Genomic DNA, 20,395 nt, shown 5'->3' with positions numbered 1-20,395 from the left:
ATAGGTTCTTCACACATTGTATACAATCCCATGGATCATATAAGGCCAGTGTGGAAACACTTAAGGCTGAGTTTTTCAAAGTTGCTTAGGGGATTTGGATGCTATTGATTGTAATGGAAATTGGATGTGGAAATCCTACAGACAGCCTTTCGTCTCCTGTTGCTATCCATAGGAACCCCTGAGCGTGAGTCTAATGAAACGCATTATGGAAGAGGCCAGTTCAGTGAACGACATTTCCAGAGCACTCTCCACCCTGAAAGTGGCTGCGGAGTTCCTGGCCGTGACTGGAGGGGACCCAGAGCTGCTCCTGACTGAGTATGTCAGAAATGACCTGAAGATGGAGGCTAATGCAAAGCAGTTCAGAGACTTACCAGTAAGAGATTAACTTTGGTTTGAATTCACAGCAATGAAAACGAAGCTCTTTATAATAAATATTCTTTGTTTTCATGCTTTCTACTATACATTCTGAATATATGAATATAGAGTACAGTTTCTTTCCAAAACTATTGTTTGAGCAAAAAATTGTGGTTTTGACTAAATGAATATTTTTGCTTTCTATGGAAAATTTCAACTTTCCATCAAAAAAGAAAAATGAAAACTTTTGAGTTTCCCCCAAAAGTGGAAACAAAAACATCAATTTTCAGGTTTCTAAAATTCTAAAATTTCAGGTTGAAATTTTCCACAAAACATTTCATTGAAATGTTCTGTGGAAGAAAACCCGTTCTCTGACCAACCCTACTGTATAAATTCTAGAGTAGAGTAGATTTTTCTGTCAGAAAATGCCGACTCGATTGAACTGAAACAATCTGCAGGAATTCAGCTGACTCCTACCTCCCCAGGTTCTTCAGCTCCTCCATAGCCCCAGGTCAGAATGGGAAGCTCCCAAATCATTTAGACACTTCTGAAAAGATTACCTTGCATTCGTTTGCAGACATGCATTGTCTCTTTGTTACATCCCAGCACATGGTGACCGGTGCCTTTTGACACTATTGCTATACAAATAAATAATACTAATGAATAATCCACATGGGCACAGTTTCTGAAAATGCCTGCCAGGTACCATAGAATCATAGAATAACAGGGTTGGAAGGGACCTCAGGAGGTCATCTAGTCCAACCCCCTGCTCAAAGCAGGACCAATCCCCAACTAAATCACCCCAGCCAGGGTTTTGTCAAGCCTGACCTTAAAAACTTCTAAGGAAGGAGATTCCACCACCTCCCTAGGTAACGTATTCCAGTGTTTCACCACCCTCCTAGTGAAAAAGTTTTTCCTAATATCCAACCTAAACCTCCCCCACTGCAACTTCAGACCATTACTCCTTGTTCTGTCATCTGCTACCACTGAGAACAGTCTGGATCCATCCTCTTTGGAACCCCCTTTCAGGTAGTTGAAAGCAGCTATCAAATCCCCCCTCATTCTTCTCTTCCGCAGACTAAACAATCCCAGTTCCCTCAACCTCTCCTCATAAGTCATGTGTTCCAGTCCCCTAATCATTTTTGTTGCCCTCCGCTGGACTCTTTCCAATTTTTCCACATCCTTCTTGTAGTGTGGGGCCCGAAACTGGACACAGTACTCCAGAGGAGGCCTCACCAATGTCGAATAGAGGGGAACGATCCTGTCCCTCGATCAGCTGGCAATGCCCCTACTTATACATCCCAAAATGCCATTAGCCTTCTTGGCAACAAGGGCACACTGTTGACTCCTATCCAGCTTCTCGTCCACTAGGTCCTTTTCTGCAGAACTGCTGCCTAGCCATTCGGTCCCTAGTCTGTAGCGGTGCATGGGGTTCTTCCGTCCTAAGTGCAGGACTCTGCACTTGTCCTTGTTGAACCTCATCAGATTTCTTTTGGCCCAATCCTCTAATTTGTCTAGGTCCCTCTGTATCCTATCCCTACCCTCCAGCGGATCTACCACTCCTCCCAGTTTAGTGTCATCTGCAAACTTGCTGAGGATGCAATCCACACCATCCTCCAGATCATTTATGAAGATATTGAACAAAACCAGCCCGAGGACCGACCCTTGGGGCACTCCACTTGATACCAGCTGCCAACTAGACATGGAGCCATTGATCACTACCCATTGAGCCCGACAATCTAGCCAGCTTTCTATCCACCTTATAGTCCATTCATCCAGCCCATACTTCTTTAACTTGCTGGCAAGAATACTGTGGGAGACTGTGTCAAAAGCTTTGCTAAAGTCAAGGAACAACACATCCACTGCTTTCCCCTCATCCACAGAGCCAGTTATCTCATCATAGAAGGCAATTAGATTAGTCAGGCATGACTTGCCCTTGGTGAATCCATGCTGACTGTTCCTGATCACTTTCCTCTCCTCTTCAGAATTGATTCCTTGAGGACCTGCTCCATGATTTTTCCAGGGACTGAGGTGAGGCTGACTGGCCTGTACTTCCCCTGATCCTCCTCCTTCTATTTTTTAAAGCTGGGCACTACATTAGCCTTTTTCCAGTCGTCCAGGACCTCCCCCGATCGCCATGAGTTTTCAAAGATGACCAGCAGGATCCCAACTTTTCAAACTAGAGCTTGGCCATTCTACTCAGTGAACTATTCATTGAACTGAACTAGTTGAATAAACTGAAACAAAGAAAATATTCTCTCTGTGCCTACAAAAAGCTGTCAAAAGCTGGTTTTGCTCTTCAGCAAACTCTGGTTCCAGGTGCTTAGCCAGTGACTCCCACCAGCTCAGTGGTTTGACATTCTTTAAAACTTTGGCAGTAGCAAGGTAACTGTGAAACAAATATAGAATGTGCTCACTTCCGCGATGAGGGTTTAAATATCAGTGTCAAGGCTTTCTGGGTGCCAAGGTCTGGGTAAATCCCTGTCTGTGTTGTTTCATCCCAGGTTGTCCCACAAACCCGGCTGAAGCACATCCTGTCTCTGTGGCAGATCCTGTCAGCAAAGAGATCAGCGCTACTTGTACAAATGAACCAGGTAATGGAGGAACCCACCCCAGTGAGTGCCTGGGATGGGGCTGTGACTAGACTGAAAACTTTCTGTGCAATTGTTTTTAATCAGAAAATTGGGGTTTTGACAAACTGAAGTTTTTCACAGAAAATTTTGACTTTGTTGCAAAAAGTAAAACATGAAAACTTTCCAGCTGAAAACCTATTCCTCTTTTGGACATGTTTCTGAAAGCCAGCTGCACTGTGAAGTGGGTGATTTTCAATTGCTTGTAACTCCACCAGATCTGAACAGAGTTTCTTGATCACAGCAAATGGCACCTGCCTGGCCCAAGGGCCATCCCACCGTCAAATGTCATGCTGCAAGCCACAGATACAATTATTTTAGTTATTGTTTTGTTTTCTGATTAAAAGTCAAACTTTTGTGCAGGAAAATATCCCAACATTTCCCCACCAGCTCTAGTTATGACCAATGTTCTCTGCTCACTTGCTGTGCAGTCCCTCCTCTGCTGCTGTCAGGCTCCATCACTTGGAGTCTGTAAATCTAGGTGCGTCGTCCCTTTCTCAAAGTTGCACTCTAGCTCATCCAGGAGTGATTGTGCCAGAGGCAGGAATCTCTGGGGGAGATTCTCTGGTCCGGATCTGGCAGGAGGCTGGGCTGGATGGGACCTGATGGCCTTTATACTGTTGATAAATTGCATAGACAATTGTTTGTCCACATCTTGGTTTGTTACGAAGTATATTCACCAGATCAGTCAGGTTTATTGCTAAAAGTCAGGAAGAGTATAGAGAGATGTCTGTTGGTCTTTCCCTGACCTGAAGAAGAGCTCAGTGCATCTCGAAAGTGTCTCTCTTTGACCAACATACGTTGTTCCAGTGAGAATACCTCACCCACTCATCTCTGTAATATCCTGGGACCAACATGGCTACAACAACACTGACAATAATAGCATAGTACTGGAAGAAAGGCTTTGTAATATAGCCGTTTCCGTGAAGCCGTCTTGTGCTGCTGTTGTTCAATTCACTTTACACAGAAGGTGTGCTCCCAGTTACATATTTCAGCAAATAGTATTTATAGGATGGTTTACAAGTTACAAAATGCTTTATATGTCACAAAAATCCAGCCCATCAGCTTGTGTGAGTTCCTTAACCTGTTGTTCTGTATCTTCCCTTACTTTGTTTTGGATACTAGTGTTCCAGGTACTGGTCCGACTTGTACTGGGCACAACATTAATGTATTTTGCGTTTGGCAAGTTTCTTATTTTCTAATGCCAAAGCTGACTTCAGTTTTGCAAAGTGTTATGGGATACTTAGCACAAGAGAACAGGATTATAAAAAGACAGACAATTCAGGCGAGGTAACTGCTAGAAATGTATCTACAATATAATGTTCTATTGATATTGTGTGTTTAATGCATTGTGGTATCAATATTGATAATGTGAGATGGATGGATCATAGATGGATAGACATTAGCCCAACATATATTAGTCAATAAAAGCTATGAAGGTTTTGCTGGCTACAGGGACTGCAGCACTGGCCTGAGGTCATGTGCAGAGCCACCTGCTCCATCCCACCCCAGGAGCACCCCCTATGCATAGGGCAGAAGCAAGCGTCACCAGGCTACATCTGCTCTGAGCCAAATGAGGAGACTCTTCCATTAGGCACATCCTCAACTGCTCTGTGCATGGGGCATCCAGCCACTCCTGCAGCACCTCTGCACTTGCCCCCCACTGACACTGTGCTTCTCATTTCAGAATCCCTTCTTCCTGATAGACAAGGGCTTCCATGATGAGCTGGCTGACCAGGAGAGAGAGAAGCTGACAACTGCGCTATCCACTGTCAATATTGAGTTCTTTATCATTGAGCTGCACGAAATGATCACAGTGACATTGGAAAGCTATGAAAACAGTTGGGGGTAACAACATATTTCTCTTGTCTGTGAATATGGGAAGGGCCTCTGCACGAACATTTAGATCCAGATGAAAAAAAAAATTATTTTTTTTTACTTTTAATTTGGAGCAGGCACAAACCACTTTAGATATGATTCCCGATTGATTTAAGAGACTTTGTGGGTATGTCTGGTTGGTTGTTTTTTTTAAAATGCAGGTTAAAAGATCAAGGCAAATGTAGGGGAAGAAACCCAGCCTCTTAAAATTGCCTGTATATTACTCGTATGCTGTATTAAAAGGGAAAGGTCAAATCATATCACATATAAAAGGTCATTTTCCATAGATCTCCAAGTCTTCTAGAATTGGATAACATGCTTGGCTAGAGATTCTCAGACTTCCCATACTGCAGAACTAGAGGGACTTAGAGAAGGGCAATGAGAATGATCAGGTTTGCGGAGAAACTACTATGAAGAGACTGAACAGATTGAAGGTTGTTACCTAGGAATGGAGGAGATTGAATAATGGTCTATAAAATACTGACTGGTCTAGAGAAGGAAGATCAGGAGGCTTCTGTTCTTCCACTCCCATAACAGAAGAACAAAGGGATGTTCAATGGAATTGAAAGGTAGAAAATTCATAGGGAATAGTTTTTACATGGCTTGTGGAACTCACTGCCACATGAAGTCATTGAGGCTGAGAATTTTGTAAGACTTAAGAATGGATTAGGCATGTCTATGGATAATAAGAACATCCGTTGTTGTTGATAAAAATTCCAGCAGGGATATTAAATCTCATTCTTTAGGTAAGGGCTGGAGTTTTGGAATCTTCTATTCCTTATGACCCTGTAATGCCTTGTTTTCTTCCCCAGAATTATCTCCAGTACTGGATCATTTCACCCACTGCTGTTTAAGAGCACACTGTTTTGCTTAAAAATTGATGGAAGGAAACGTTTCCTCTTGTCTGACAACTCTTGACTATTCACTAAGTGAGGCTTTAGAAACTTGACACGTAGGGCTTCTTTGAATGAAAAATTGAGTTTTGGACTAAATGTAAATTTTCTCAGAAAGCATCTGCCTTCCTCAAAAAATTTGGTGCAGAAAACCAAAAATTTTGAGACATTTTTCGTTTATTTGAGCCATCAACATTTCACTTTTCAGCGGTGTTGAGCTGAAAATGTTTACTTTTTAGTTGCTGAAAACCAAACCATTTTCAGATTTGGGGGGGTTCCTTTTTTGACAAAAAGTCAAAACTTGCTGCAGAAAAATACCCCACTTTATACCATCTGAAGTGACCAACAGTGTGCAAGGGAACTCAAGAAACTGGGTGTGCCTGTCAGACTTGGCACTTAGCCTTTCCGAACCAGTGTCCTGAACATTTACAATCTGCTTTTCTTTTATGAACAGGATAGTGGAGACCTTTCAAGAATATTTAGAAAAAGAGGGAAAAGAAGAAAATTACATTATGAATCTGACCAGCGCTGTGAGCCCGGACCTTCAGCTGAAGAAGGTCATTTCAGTGTGGAAAACTGCCGTGCTAATCAACAAAACATACGCCCGTTCCTACAGCCAAGAGTGAATGGGTCCGTGAATTGTTGAATTGTTTCCTGTGGATACCAAAACCAATTACTGCGCCCAGCCTGTAATCCGCAGAGATTTAGGAAGCAGAGTTTCTTTAAGAAGTGAGTCTCAAATCACCAGGCCGATGCATCACTTGAATCAAAATAGGCCTTCAATCGGATTGAAGTGGTGCCTAGGCTCCTGCATTTGAGTGGAGATGTTACAGGCAAGACCAGCTATGTGAGTGTTGCTCTGCGCGTTGCTTTCTGCAAGTGGGTGAATTTCACCCACCGAGAACTACAAATGATGGGCATGATTCTCGTGCCACTTAGGCCTTGTCAACACATAGTGCTTTAACGATAAGGGGAATAAGCGATACCTCTGTAAGTGCATTTATCTGTAAGGGGAAGCACTGAAGCCTGGTAAGTAGGGCTGGGGAATGGGACTCAGGCCTTGGCTACACTTGCACGTTATACCACAACAAAGCCGCCCAGAGCCCTCTAACTCACTCCCCGTCCACACGGGCAAGGCACATAGAGCGCTCTGACCCCCTGGCTAGAGCGCTGCTGGTACTCCACCTCCCCGAGAGGGATATGGTTTGCTGCATATTGGGTGAGACGCTGCAGCGTCAGTGTGAACGAGGAGTTACTACAGCGCTCTGACTGCCCTCCGGAAACCTCCCATAATCCCATTAACTGAAGTGGCCTCTCTTGTCTTTGTTGTGAACTCCGGCAGGAATGCGGAAGTGGCCCTTTCAAAGCTCCGTTTCAAACAGCCAGCTGCTTATCAGCTCCGAGAAAAAAACGAACAGCTACTGTTTGCTTTGAGTGAGTGAGAGAGAGGCGGGGGAGGAAAGGGGGGTCTGAATTTACAAGACAGCATGGTGATGCACTCTCAGCACCCCAAAAACCCACTCTCTCTCCCCCCACATACACACAACACACTCCACCCCCTTTCCATTTGAAAAGCACGTTGCAGCCACTTGAACGCTGGGAGAGCTGCCCATAATGCACTGCTCCCAATGCCGCTGCAAGGGCTGCAAATGTGGCCACGCCAGTGGGCTGGCAGCTGTCAGTGTGGACAGACTGGGGCGCTTTCCCTGCTGCGCTGTACGAAGGCTGGTTTAACCCAAAGCGCTCTACAGCTGCACGTGTAGCCAAGCCCTCCGGAGACCTATGTTCTGGTCAGTAAAATGGGGGAAATGATACTGATCTGTTACATAAAGTGCTGTGGCATCTGCAGATGAAAAGCGCCAGGTGCTATCATACGGGTGTAACTGACCCCAGTCTAGGGCATTTTGGTAAAATGATCCCACTCCTCACGGACATGGTCAGGCCAGCCCAACTTCCAAGTGTAGGCCAGGCCTTGCACTGAGCAGTAACTCCACTGGAGTCAGCAGGGCTGGTGCTCAGCCTGGCTACTCCTGCTGTCATTTGCGCCTGAGCAAAGCGCGTGTAAAATGCCACCAAATCAGAAAGGTCCTTTGCAGCCACGGTGCCCTCTCTTGGCGCAAGAATGACACAAGGTGCAAAGCAGAGGAGGAGAATTTCCCATGGATAACAGAGCATTAGGCCCCTAATTTTTAAATTCTGTGGTGCATTATCTCAGACTTGGTCCGAATCGCCCTCCATTGTATTCTAGCTCTTTACTTGGGCTTTAGCAGGTGAAATCGTCAGTTCTTTTGGCAGTGTCATGGCATGCGCCGTAGCACAGACTCTGTGATCACAGTGGTCCCTTCTGGCCTTACAATCTGTGAGCCTCTGCTCAGTGTTTTGCAGCTACGTGAAATTTAGGTGTTAGAAAAAATATTTGCAGCTATCGTTTTCTGCCTGGCTTTCAATGCAGACATTTCCCTGTGCCTCTCAATAAACAATGGAACAAGAAAGTGTCACATTCTTCTAGTTATTACCAGGTTTGAAGACTTTGTGAAAGTGAGAATGTGCAAGCGAACCCTGTCCGTGTCTGTACACGTGTGTGCACTCGGGAGAAAATTATCTTTTCATTCTAGTGAAATGAATTGGAATAGGAATTCTTTTAATAGCATTTGCCCATTCTGTGAATATTTTCAAAAGATTTTTCAGAATTTCCCCCCACCTTGAATCAGAACAAGACGACGAAATCCCCAAAATATTCACAAACTAAAAAAACCTTGTTTTTCCATTTTGGGTCAATTGAAATATTTCAGTGTGATAGCTTTGAAATATTTCATTTCTTCTCTTTTTAACCTTTTGTTTTCAGTATAATCAGCTTCAATTCTGAAACAAAAAGTTATTTTGCACCAGAAAACAATTTTTTCATTTAGAAAATCTCCAAACAAAATGTCTTGACAATTTTGAAACATTTTTCTCAAAAAAAAATTTTTTTTTGAGTCAGGAAAATTTTTGAATCCAGTCCCATTCTTGGTTCAATGAATCTGCATTTTAAAATGAAAAAAAAAAAAAAAACAATTTATCAAAGATTTCTCAGTTCCACTTTTTAAGCCTTCTCTATATAACCCACCCTTACACAGGATGCCATCTGTCTCCCTCCTGCCAATGGTTGAACCAGACAGGTAAATGAGCCTGGTACTGCATTTGGCTACAGAGGTCTTTTAGCTCACGTAGGAGAGGCTCATGCTTTTAGCTCTATATATAATCACAGGTTCAATCTACTGCCGTTAGGGCACATTACACCCACACAAAGAAACTGGATCAGTTTAATTTAAATCAGTTTAAGGCTGAGCTCTTCCACTGATATAAATTTGTTTTATATCAATTCATCTTAAACCAGTTGGGAAAACATTTAAGCTGAACCAAAACAAGGCCGGTTTCCATCAGTGTGATATACTGTGAGATGTCCAGTAATTTTTGCAGTAATTTAACTAAATTGATTTTAAAGGTGATTTCAGGCCAAGTCCGCTTTCAAACTTCCACTGGCTTAATTATACTGTTTAGTTAAACTAGTTGAAAATCCTGTGTGAGTACTCTCATTTCAATGTAAGAGTGGCTTATTTCTGTTTAGCTTAACCCAGCTCCTAGTCAGCTTAACCAGAATGTCAGCCTTAACCTGGAATAAAGATGTCCACACAGGAATTGAAACCAATTTAACATAAGCAGTTTAAAAATCACATCACTGCAAGTTTCTGATGCAGACAGGCCCAAAACTAAATTAGCTGAAGTTGGATGTAAGCAAAATCAATTTTAATCCCTTTTAAACCAAAATCAGAGGCCTGGTCTACACTACAAAGTTAGGTTGACATAAGGCAACTTACACTGAGTGTCTACACTATAAAATTATAAGTCGTCCACTACACCAATCTAATAACTCCACCTCCACAAGAGGCATAATGCTTCAGTCAATATAGTTAGGGCAACGCAGTGTCCAAGTAGGCACTGCGTTACTTACTTTATTGCCTGGCAGAGGAAGCACCGGGCCTCTGCCATCAAGTAGTGGACCCAGTAATGGGCCCCCTAGTAGTGCAACAGGAAGGACGCCCTCGAGTGCTGCCCTGTCATGGGCCACCGGTGGCAGTTGGAGTTGCACCTGCCGGCAGAAGGACAGGACGTGACGGAGGGCGGGGTCCTTGCAGCCCAACGGGAGAGGGCTGATGACGGACATGGTTTCCCCCAGGGTGGAGAGGGAAGGCAACAGGACAGCATTGGGGAGGAAGGATGGGACAGAGGTCAGTACCACCCATACGCCCAGGTCCTCCACCCCCCTACTGTAAGGCCCTTCTCCACCGTCTCCTGAGTGGCAGCCTCCGATGCCAGGAAGACCATGACCTTCCCATACATTTTGGAGGCTGCCACGATGGCCTTGGGCCCCACCATCTGCGCCAGCACCCGCACGTAAGTTTCGACATGGGGCGAGGTGGGCAGCGGACGCCGTGCCTCCTGGTTAGCGAGGGGATGGGACCCCAGCCACCAAGGATGGTACCGGAGGTGGCGGTCAGGGTAGGTGGCACATGGAGGGGCTCCACGCCTCTCCCCCAGCCCCCCCCCCCCACAGCAGCAGAGGCTACCACCCCCCCAGGAGCACAGGTGTTATAGTCACTCAGTCCAAAAGCAGAAACAAACCCCCTCCACAGTGCTGCCCTTCGCAGCAGCCTTCCTCCTCCTCAATGAGGGCAGCAGGCTCCAAGACAGAAGCAGCAGCAAGCAGGTGGCAGCCAGCCAAGCAGGAGGGGCCCAGAAATGGTGGTGGGTTCTTCGCTTGTCCCTCCATAGGAAGGGGTACGCTGGCTGTGCCCCCCCCACACACACACACACAACAGCAGCAGTGCAGGGAGGGCTCCAGCCAGCCAGCAGCAGCAGCCTAGGGAGGGAAGAAGCTCCAGCCAGTATAGCAGCCAGAGAGACGACACCTGTAATGGTCTTATTGGAAAAGCCTGGGTGGTGCTTGTGCCCACCCACTTCTAAAGGCCCCTCCCCTGGCCTAGCGGGAGGGAACACTGGATCTGGGTTCCAAATGAGTACTTGGGACCACCAATGAAAAACAGGTTCGGGAGTGATGGTCAGAGGTTCAAAATGTGGGATCCAGATGGAGACACTGAGCAGAGAACCATGGACAGCGCCCACTGCTCCTCAAAGGTGTCTAGGGAGCCAGCGGATGCTGCCCAGAGGAACACTGCCCAGAGACGTGAGACCAGGGAGGACCGGAAATAGGCCCCACAGTCGCAGAGCACCCCCTTGTCTAGCATCCTCCTCCTGGTGTTTTAGATGGTGACCTTGGCTAGGGCCAGGACGAGGTTGACGAAGAGGTCTCGTGACTTCGTGGGGACGTGGATAGGGTGTGCAAAAATGAACAGGTGTGGGGAAAAGTGCAGCCAGAACCTCAGCAAGAGGTTCTGGAGGAGCCGGAATAGGGGCTGCAACCTGGCACATTCAAGCTAGGCTTGTGCCAGGTTCTCCCTCATGCTGCAGAAGTGGCAGGCCTTGGGTATGGGGGTGAACCGCGCCAGGTACATGCCCGTGCTCATGTCTCTGCAAAGGAGCCGCCAACTGATGGCCCCAGCGGGCCATGGGAACAAGGTGGAATGTTGGCTGGTGGAAGGTAGTCCCACCATTTGGTGCCAGGGGCAGGACACAAGGATGAGGAAATGCAACGTGTGGTGCACGAGTGTGTACAGTTGGTCCCTAGGCACGGTTCGGAAGCGAACCGGCTGCAGGGTATGCAGCCAGCTCAAAGTGTGACAGGGTGGGTGCTGAGGGAACTCGTGGAACAGGAGCCCAATAAAAAGGCCTGGGGTGAGGGTGGGCGGGGATCTCCCTCTCGCAGGGCCCGCTGCAGGAAAATGAGAGAAGTGGGCGATAAGGCTGCCCCCACCTCCTGGAGCATGCACAGGGGAGTCAGAAGGGTGGAGAGCCCCATGCGCCGACCGAGCACCCGGGGATCCACCCAGTCCCCACTGTCATAGTTCAGGAGGTCTCCAACCCTGGTGGTTTCTGCCAGTACCAGCCTCTGGCGCAACGAGGGAGACTCTGCCACCTGCACACAAAGTTGGGGGTTGTGTAGCAGGGGCTCCATGAGGAGGATCACCCCCTCAATGGCCACAATGGACCTGGTCGCTGAGAACAGGGTCCAGGTCTGGAGGAGGTCCTGGTAGAAGACCGGCAGCTTGGAGACATCTCATGGAAGATTCCTCGGGTGGAGAAAAAGGAGCTGCCGGTCGTATCGGACCTCTCAGAGGCAGCAGAGGAAGGCGTGCGCCAACGTGCTCCATGCCTGACTACCTGCACCATAAAGGAGTCTCTGCAGGGCCTGGAGGCAGAAGACGTGGACCTGGCTATGAAGGCAGACCAGGCCCTGTCCTCCCTCCTCCAGGGGAAGACTCAGGACACTTGCAGAGACCCAGTGCAGTCCTGGCCAGAAAAAGTCCAGAGCTGTTCTCCGGAACTGGGCCAGGATCCCTGGGGCTGGGCTCAGGGTGTTGAGCCAGTCCCAGACCATGGACAGAAATAGCTGGTTCAGCACCAGCGCCCTCCCTTCCAGGGAGAGACTCCAGAGCAGTCCCTTCCATCTCTGCAGCTGCTCACCCACCCTGGCCACCAAATCCTGCCAGCTCTCCAGCAGAGAAGGACTGCTGGCAGAAAGATAGCCGCTGAGATAGAGCAGTGGACCCACGTACCACCGGATGGCTTGAAGCACTGTTGGGAGGGAGCTTGCCTGCCACCCGTCCCCAACCACCAGGCCAGAGCTCTTGACCCAGTTGACCCAGGAGGAGGAGGCCGCCAAGTAGATGGCCCGGCAAGCCTTCACCTGAACCAGGTCGCCCTGGTCCTGGACCACGAGGAGCACATTGTCGGTGTATGCCGACAGGACCAGCCGCATGTCCGGCTCCCAAAGCACCAACCCCGTCAACCGCTGGCAGAGGAGACAGAGGAAGGGCTCAATCACCAGAGCGTACAGCTGGCCCAAGAGGGGGCACCTCTGCCGTACTCCCTGCCCGAAGCTGACTGGCTCGGTCAGAGTCCAGTCGAGCCTGGCCAGATCCTCCACGCCAGTGTACAGCACCTGGAGAAAGCCGAAGAACTAGGGCCTGAAGCCGAACGCCCACAGAGTGCCCAGGAGATACCCGTGGTCCATCCTGTCAAACACCTTCTCATTGTCTAGGGACAGGAGTAGGTCTGATCAGGATGGACCACGTCCACCAGCATGGACCCCAGCCGCAGCGAGATGGCCTTTGCTATGACCTTGTAGTCCATGCTGAGGAGCGAGACGGGACGCCAGTTCCGAAGGTTGCAGAGGTCCTCCTTCTTCGGCAATAAGGCGAGCACGGCTTGCCTGCACAAGAGAGGGAGGACCCCACTTTCCAAGTAGTCAGCCCAGACGGTGACGAGGTCTGGGCTGAGGACATCCCAGAACACGCGGTAGAACTCCACAGTCAGCCCGTCAATGCCAGGGGATTTATTAGTGGATATGTGGCCGAGGGCTTCCAAGAGCTCAACCAGAGTGAGAGGCAGCTCCATATGGTCTTGGTCGCCCACACTGACCATCAGGAGTTCGGTCCAGAGCACCCTGCAGGCTTTGGCTTCAGTTGGATCCAGGGAGAAGTTTCCTGGCCCTTCCACACATCTCCTCCGGATCCGTGAGGGGGGTGTCGTCCTCAGCCAGGAGGCAGGTGATGGGCTTCTTTGTCCCCTCCTTTTTCTTCAGGGCATAGAAGAAGTGGGAACCCCGATCCATCTCCCGCAGGAGACGGATGCGGGATTGAACGAAGGCACACTGGGCCCCGCGGTCTTTCAGGGCCTGGAGCTCCTCCCACTTCTCCCGGTACGCTGCGCAGAGGGATGGATCCTCAGGGCTGGTGGTCAGATGCCTCTCCAGCTCCAAGACCTCCCACTCCAACTGCCCTATCACTGCATCCCTCCACTGGCTGGTGCCCCGTGTGTAGACATGGCAGAAGAGCCGGGCACGCACCTTCCCCACCTCCCACCACCACCACACCAAGGGAAAGGCACGCCTCTGCCCTCACCAGGCCAGCCAGAACTCCTGGAAGGACGCCATGAAGCCCATGTCCTCCAGCAAGCTGTTGTTGAAATGCCAATAGGCCGGCCCCAGCCTCTCTGAACTCAGAGAGGCCGCCATGGCTGCCAGGCGGTGGCCCAAGAATGGGGCCGGCCAGATGCTGGAGGAGTGGGCTCATGTCAGATGGAAACAAGATAGATAAATACGGTCCTCCACCTGGACACAGGTAAAGGTGGTCCATTGTCCAGGTGGTGGTCGTGCCAGACGTCCACCAGGGAATGATGGGCCACGATCTCCCTGAGGATGCCCATGGTGGCCTCGCAGCTCTCAAGTCCTGAGCAGTCCCAGTCCTCAAGGGTGGTGTTGAAGTCCCCGCCCAGGACCAGCCAGCCAGGTGAGGACCCAGACAAGTGGTGGCAGTGGTGGTGATGATAATGCTCTCCCTCCAGAGGGGTGGGGATGGGGGGGCAGTCCGGCAGGGCCCCCCTTCCCCACAACAGTAGCAACAGCAGCAGCTTATGGAAGGGGTCTGAGCCAGCAGCAGCAGCACAAGGGAGGAAGCTCCAGCCAGCAGGGCAGCCAGAGAGGCGAAACCTGTCACAGTGCAGTGGCCCACTCCAGAGGGGGAGGGGCAGAAGCAGCCAGGGAGGCTGCACAGAGCTGCAGCCAGTCCTGACAGGGCATCAGTCAGGAAAGGGCCTGCTAGAGCAGCCCAGATATAAAGGGCTGCCCAGCAGAGCAAGAGAGATCAGTCTCCCCGCGACCAGCAAGAGAGGAGGACTGGCTCCCGGTAGAAGGAGCAGCACCCTGGACAGAACAGTGCTGGGCAGAGTAGCAGGGCAGCGGGAGCTCTGGCTGACCCCTGCTTGACTGCAGGCCTTGAAACAAGGGCTGACTGGGTGCTAGGGCTACAGGAAAGTGTCCCAGTGAAGGCAGGCAGTAAAGGGGAGTGGAGGAAGGAAGCAAGCGGCTGCTGCTCAAGGGTCCCTGGACCACAGCCCAGAGTAGTGGGTGGGCCTGGGTCTCCCTCACCTTTGCCCCACTGGCCACTGGAGGGAGTGGCCATATAAAGGACTTGGGAGATGGGCTACACTAAGAAGCTGCAGTTCACCACTGCGGTGGGACTGAACTGAGGACCGCTGATTCCCCCTGAAGCGGGGAGAACTGAGTTGGGGCAGAGCTGGAGGGGCTGGAGGGCTGTGCTCTGAAGAGGATGCTGCGGGCCAAGAGCAACGTGGGTCCCTGATGGTGGAGAGAGAGCAGAATGGGCGAGTCACCTCCTGCAGAGGGCATTCCAGGACTGGACTGAGCTAATTCCCAGGAGCAACCAGCAGGAGGTGCGCTTGGTGAGTCCCAACTTGCTACACGACTGTATATCCAAAATGTCAAGTCCAGTTTTCTCATAATACTCTCCTCCTTGAAGGTCATAAAAGTACAATTAAGACATTCACACATGCACATACACAGTCACACAATAAATTCAGTGGATTACTAGTGAGACCCAGCATGGGTTCAAGGCTTTCAGTTGAGACCAAGCGAAGATCTTCTCACTGGCACCCTCAGCTTTCGCTCCTGAGTTTACCTCATTAGTGACCAACCTTCATGTAATTGCCCCTGGGAAGTGCCATGGTCTGTAGAGGCACAAGCTTTGCAACCGATTGAATTTTCTCTGAATCCAGCATGTCAGTGCTAGGCAGGGGTGAAAGTAAGTTAGAGGACTTACCGGTACGCCGGAGTCCTGAGCGGGGGGCGTGGCCTCAACCGGAAGAGGCGTGGCCTTAACCGGAAGAGGCAGGGCCTTAAATCCCCGGGCCCTTTAAATCTTGATTTAAAGGGCCAGGGCTCCAGCTGCGGTAGTGGCGGCTGGGAGCCCGGGGCCCTTTAAATCACCCCCGAGCTACCAGCTGCAGGGGTGGCTGGGAGCCACGGGGCTCAGGGTTGATTTAAAGGGCCCAGGGCTCCAGCTGCCACTACCGCAGCGGAGCCCCAGGCCCTTTAAATCACTGAGGAGCCCTGGGGACTCCCAGCTGCCACTTCTACCCCGGGACTCTGGGCTCTGGCAGAGCTTTAAAGGGCCTGGGGCTCCGCTGTGCTAGCGGCTGCTGGAGCCCTGAGCTCTTTAAATCCCCACCTGAGCCCTGCTGCCCGAGCCCTGGGGTAGCGGCGGCCGGGTTCTGTCAGGGATTTAAAGGACCCTGGGGCTCCAGCCACCGCTTCCGCCCCAGCCCTTTAAATTACCCTCCTGGGAGGCCAATCTACCATACTGTGGTGTTTACTGTTGGGGCTATGGGCAGGGGCTTCTGCAGCTCTTCCAGTGTTTGGAGCAAAGAGCCATATGGGGACTACCTGAAAGGACCCAGGAGAAACTCATTAGAGTTATCCTTCTCATAGCATTAATAAGGAGGATGAAAATCAGGGCCTTCTTCTGACTCATCCCCCCTCCCTAGACTATGAGACCTTCTGATCGCAGCCACTATTCCTCTCTGCCCTCCCAGCTCCACTCTGAGGGCATAAATCTGTCTCTTACATTCCCCATGGTCTGCCTGGGTCTTACTCTTGGTATTCTTCAATAAGTCTCTAACCACTGCCTTGCTGTTCTCTGCTTTTTCAACTCGCATACTTCCTGCTCGACTCTCTCACGATCACACACTTGCTTCTGCGTTGCCACTATCTATGCTGCCTGAGTGAGGGTCGTATCCCTGACGGTGTCTGATTCTGCCTTTAGGCAAGTTGTTTCTTTTTCTCTCCCAGCTTTATCTGTGTCTAACTCATCCACTCTTGCCTTTAACGTATCTATCTCTGTATCTAATACTATTGCTACCACACACAATCCCTGTAATGCAGTCTTTTTCTTTGCCTTAAAATTTGGAGTTTCCCATGCTGACCCACATTTCCCATTTCTTAAAGAATGCCATGGGACTGGTAGAAGCTTCAAGCTTCCAGAGACCATTACCATATTCTGTCAAGCTGCACCGCAAAAGCATTTCCAACCTTTCCAGATGTTCCCTTTCCTTCTGTCATATTTTCTCCCTTGACCAGGCTACCAACCTTAGTCCTAAGTCCCCATAATGGAATATATCCGTAAATTTACTTGAAGACTACAACATGGGAATTACAGGTTGCGACCCTGTCTCTCCATCCTCTAGTCCCTATTGCAACAAACCAGTCCTGGGTGGCTTGCCAAATCTGTCACCTGGGAGTATCTGAACCCAAACCTATGGTAATTTACAATTATCTTTCTAGGAGATTTCCGTCAAGGGGGAGGTCACAGCTCCTCCGGCTGATAAATGAATGGCACAAAAAAGAGTGCTTTCACCCAAAGCTCCTTCTTCATTGAGTCTTAAGCACACATGCATATGCAATAGTATAGAGCACCCCAGATATAGTTACCCAAAGTCTGAAATGGTTTTGAGTGGCAACAGCAGGTTTCAGGTGATCAGCCTTCTTCCTAGCTGCCGGGGAGTAAGATGTCAGCTCCTTGCTTGTAGAAAAGCTTCTTTGAAGTGCTCCACTTTGCATACTCTTACTTATCTTTCAATAGACTATTCAAATAAACCACATAACTTTTAGTAACCCCTAGTGGGCTGACTATTCTCCTAGCATTAGCAAAAACAACTCATAATTTTATTTATTAGCAAAGCAACTTTTACTCATAGCAACAGCAATGAACTCACAATCAGAAGCACCCAGCTTCAAGATCAGCTCTCCACACTCCTTCCCATTCTCATGAATCTGTTACTTTCTCTATTCTTATTAGCAGAGTTGCAGCTGTGCAGCTGTTTTGCCTGCTTATGCAAATACAAATGATTCCTGACTGAGATGTTCCCGCTTTTAGTCAATGGTGGCTGTATCCCAAAATGTCTCCAGTTATGTCAAGTCCAGTTCTCTCATAACAGGGTGACCTGGCCTCAATTTTTTTGTTCTGCACAGGACTCCCTTTTGTGGCACTCCCTTTCTGTACCTCAATTCCGCATCTGTAAGGGACAGGGAGTTTCTGAGGATAAATACACTAAAGCGTGTGAGGCACTCAGATATTCAGAAAAGGGGATGGGTACAAAGGTATAGAGGGCTATAAATGCAAAAGGAGGGATTGCTGGAGGGGGATTGTAATGGAGTGTCATCTAGTCCAACCCCCTGCTCAAAGCAGGACCATGTAAGTGTGAGAATGATCCTGCTATTGTGAGGAACTTTCCTGGCTTCTGCACTACCCCAGTGGACTAGGATACCAAAAGGATGTGAGTCCTCACTCCATCTTGTTTTATCTGGAGGCCTGCTTGACCTCAAGGATTCCCCTTCCACTCTCCTGTGAGGCAGAGTCCTCGTAACCCTGACAAGGCTGGGCCCATGATTCCTGGAAAGCTTAACCTCCAGTCTTCTCATGGTCACTTAGAATGGGGCTAGGGTGTCCCCACTCCAGGGTGCTTTCTCCACACCAGGCATTTCCCTGACCCACTAATCACTACATTAAGCTCAAAGCAAATTTATGAAACTGCAATTGTAAGAGGAATAAGGGGAAATGGAAAAGGTTAAAGGACCAAAGAATCTGCCCTAGGGGCACAGGGAACACAAAAGAAAAGTTCATAGTCTCTTCGCAGCTGTGCGGGAGGGGGTCACTGTATAGGGAGCTGCTCCCCTGTCTGTCCAACCCCCAGGCACCTGGAGTCTGCCTGCACTCAGACATCTCTGCCCAGCCCCACCCTCCTGCATCCAGACCTCCACCCCCTGCACGCAGACCACCTCCCACTTAGTTCCCCCATATTCAGACTCCCACCCCAGTGAGCCCCAACCAGCTGAACCCAGACCCCTGCTAAGCCCCACCCTCCCCCACACCCAGACAACCCCTGCTGAGCTACAACCACCTTCACCTGAAACCCCTCAACAAGCCCCTGCACATCCAGATCTCCCCACCCAGACCCCTGACTGAGCCACCCACACCGAGCTTGCCCCACACAGAACCCTCTCACCCCACATTAAGTGCTGCCCCCCCCACACACTTGGATCCTGCTGACCTGTGTCTGCTTGCTCCACACCTGGAGCAGGGGCTGTGGCTGGGCATGTGTGTAAGACTCTGTCCCTCTTGCTTGCTAGCTTGTTGTGCCTGGCGTGGAGGGGCAGGCCCAGCCCTTGCATTGTGTCAAGATTGGATGCAGCCTCACTGAGTCCATGTCCCGGGAGGGGCGGGGGGCTGCAGGGTGAGTGCCCACCTGCGTGCAGCCAGTGTCCTGTGCTCCCCACCGCCATGCTGTGGGGATTTATTTATTGATAGACAAATACAATATGCAGAATTTTGCAGAATTTTAAAATAGTGTGTGAGAATTTGTATTCTTTTGGCACAGAATTCCCTCGAGTATTTTTACAAGGGGAGACTGGAAGAGCTTGTCTTGTTTAGCCTAATAAACTCCAAGCAGAGGGGGGATCTGATTGCTTTCTATATATACACTAGGGTGGCAAACACCAGGGAGGGAGAAGACCAATGGAAGCTAAAGGTCACATTGACTCAAGAAGAAATGGGGCTAAACTGGCCATGACTAAATGTAAATTGGAAATTAAAAGGTTTCTCACCATCAGAGGAGTGAGGTTTTGGAACAGCCTCACAATAGGAGCAGCAGGGACACGAAACTGAGCTGGTTTTAAGATGGGAGTTTGGATTATATGACAGGGTTGCCAGCAAGAGCTGGGGACTGGATCTCATGACCCACAAGCTCTGTTCTAGTCCGTTGTTTGTTCCTCCACTGAGCCTGGGATAAGGCTCCTGTTGGCAGACTAGCACCAACCTGCACATACAGCAGAGACAAGCACAGAGGGGTGATTCTGCAAACTGGGCTGGAGCTATCAGAGATGGCACGTTTGCCATCAGACATAGCACCCCCAGTGTGTTAACAGGAAAGGGCACCAGTCAATGGAGACCCAGGACCAGGGTGTGTGGATACTGTCATGGAAAGGGAATTATAGGGCGGGGAAATAAGCATGGGGGTGGTTGATGGTGCCTCCCCATTGGATGGGATTTTAATCCAATTCAGCCAATCCAGTTTAAATGCAACCTCTTTAGTTAATTTTGATGAATTTTCCTGAGCGTAGACAAAGCCTTCGGAACTTTGGACAATCCCACTCACATGGATGAGAGCAGCGCCACTGTATTGCTCATGGCTCATGGCTGGGGAGGAGGGGGGACTCTTGGCCTACTTCATCTGGCCCTAGCTATGCAATGAGTTCTGGATGTCTGCCAGCCAGAGAGAAGGGTTTTAGCTGCTCCTGAACAGAGGCAGGGAGGTAGCTGGGCGCTCCATGGGGAAGCCAAGAGATACCACACTCAGGTCATGCTGCTGCCTGCCATAGCCCTAGCCATTCTCTCTAGGCAGTGGACGCATGGGGATCAGAAACATTTTGTTCACACAGGTGCTAGCTGCATACAGGAAGCACCTGGGCTACAGCACCTTTGTCCTTGTGGAAGTAATGTGGTCAGTAATCTGGTTTGTTAGTTGTGTATATAGGGCTGTGGGAAGTAAAACCTGTGGATGAGACAGTGATGTCACATCTGAGGACTCAAGGACCATATGGGTCCAGCTACTTAGTCTCAATGTTTCCTT

General features: G+C 49.5%; 1 protein-coding gene across 4 annotated transcripts in view; it reads left to right on the top strand.

Annotated features, from left to right (window-relative positions):
• The window catches only part of LOC114021482 (E3 ubiquitin-protein ligase rnf213-alpha), a 168,566-nt gene extending 160,319 nt beyond the window's left edge, over nucleotides 1-8,247 (top strand). For all 4 annotated transcript variants that reach the window (XM_043549414.1, XM_043549413.1, XM_037899152.2 and 1 more), the window contains exons 71-74: nucleotides 173-373; nucleotides 2,859-2,948; nucleotides 4,672-4,832; nucleotides 6,210-8,247. In XM_043549414.1, coding sequence (XP_043405349.1) covers nucleotides 173-373; nucleotides 2,859-2,948; nucleotides 4,672-4,832; nucleotides 6,210-6,381 — 624 coding nt within the window. In that variant the 3' untranslated portion in view covers nucleotides 6,382-8,247. The remainder of the gene's footprint in view (nucleotides 1-172; nucleotides 374-2,858; nucleotides 2,949-4,671; nucleotides 4,833-6,209) is intronic.
• Nucleotides 8,248-20,395: the final 12,148 nt, after the last annotated feature.

The sequence above is a fragment of the Chelonia mydas genome, chromosome 6 (genome assembly GCF_015237465.2).
Source record: "Chelonia mydas isolate rCheMyd1 chromosome 6, rCheMyd1.pri.v2, whole genome shotgun sequence".
Taxonomy (NCBI): domain Eukaryota; kingdom Metazoa; phylum Chordata; order Testudines; family Cheloniidae; genus Chelonia; species Chelonia mydas.
This window is presented reverse-complemented; position numbering and strand designations above follow the sequence as displayed.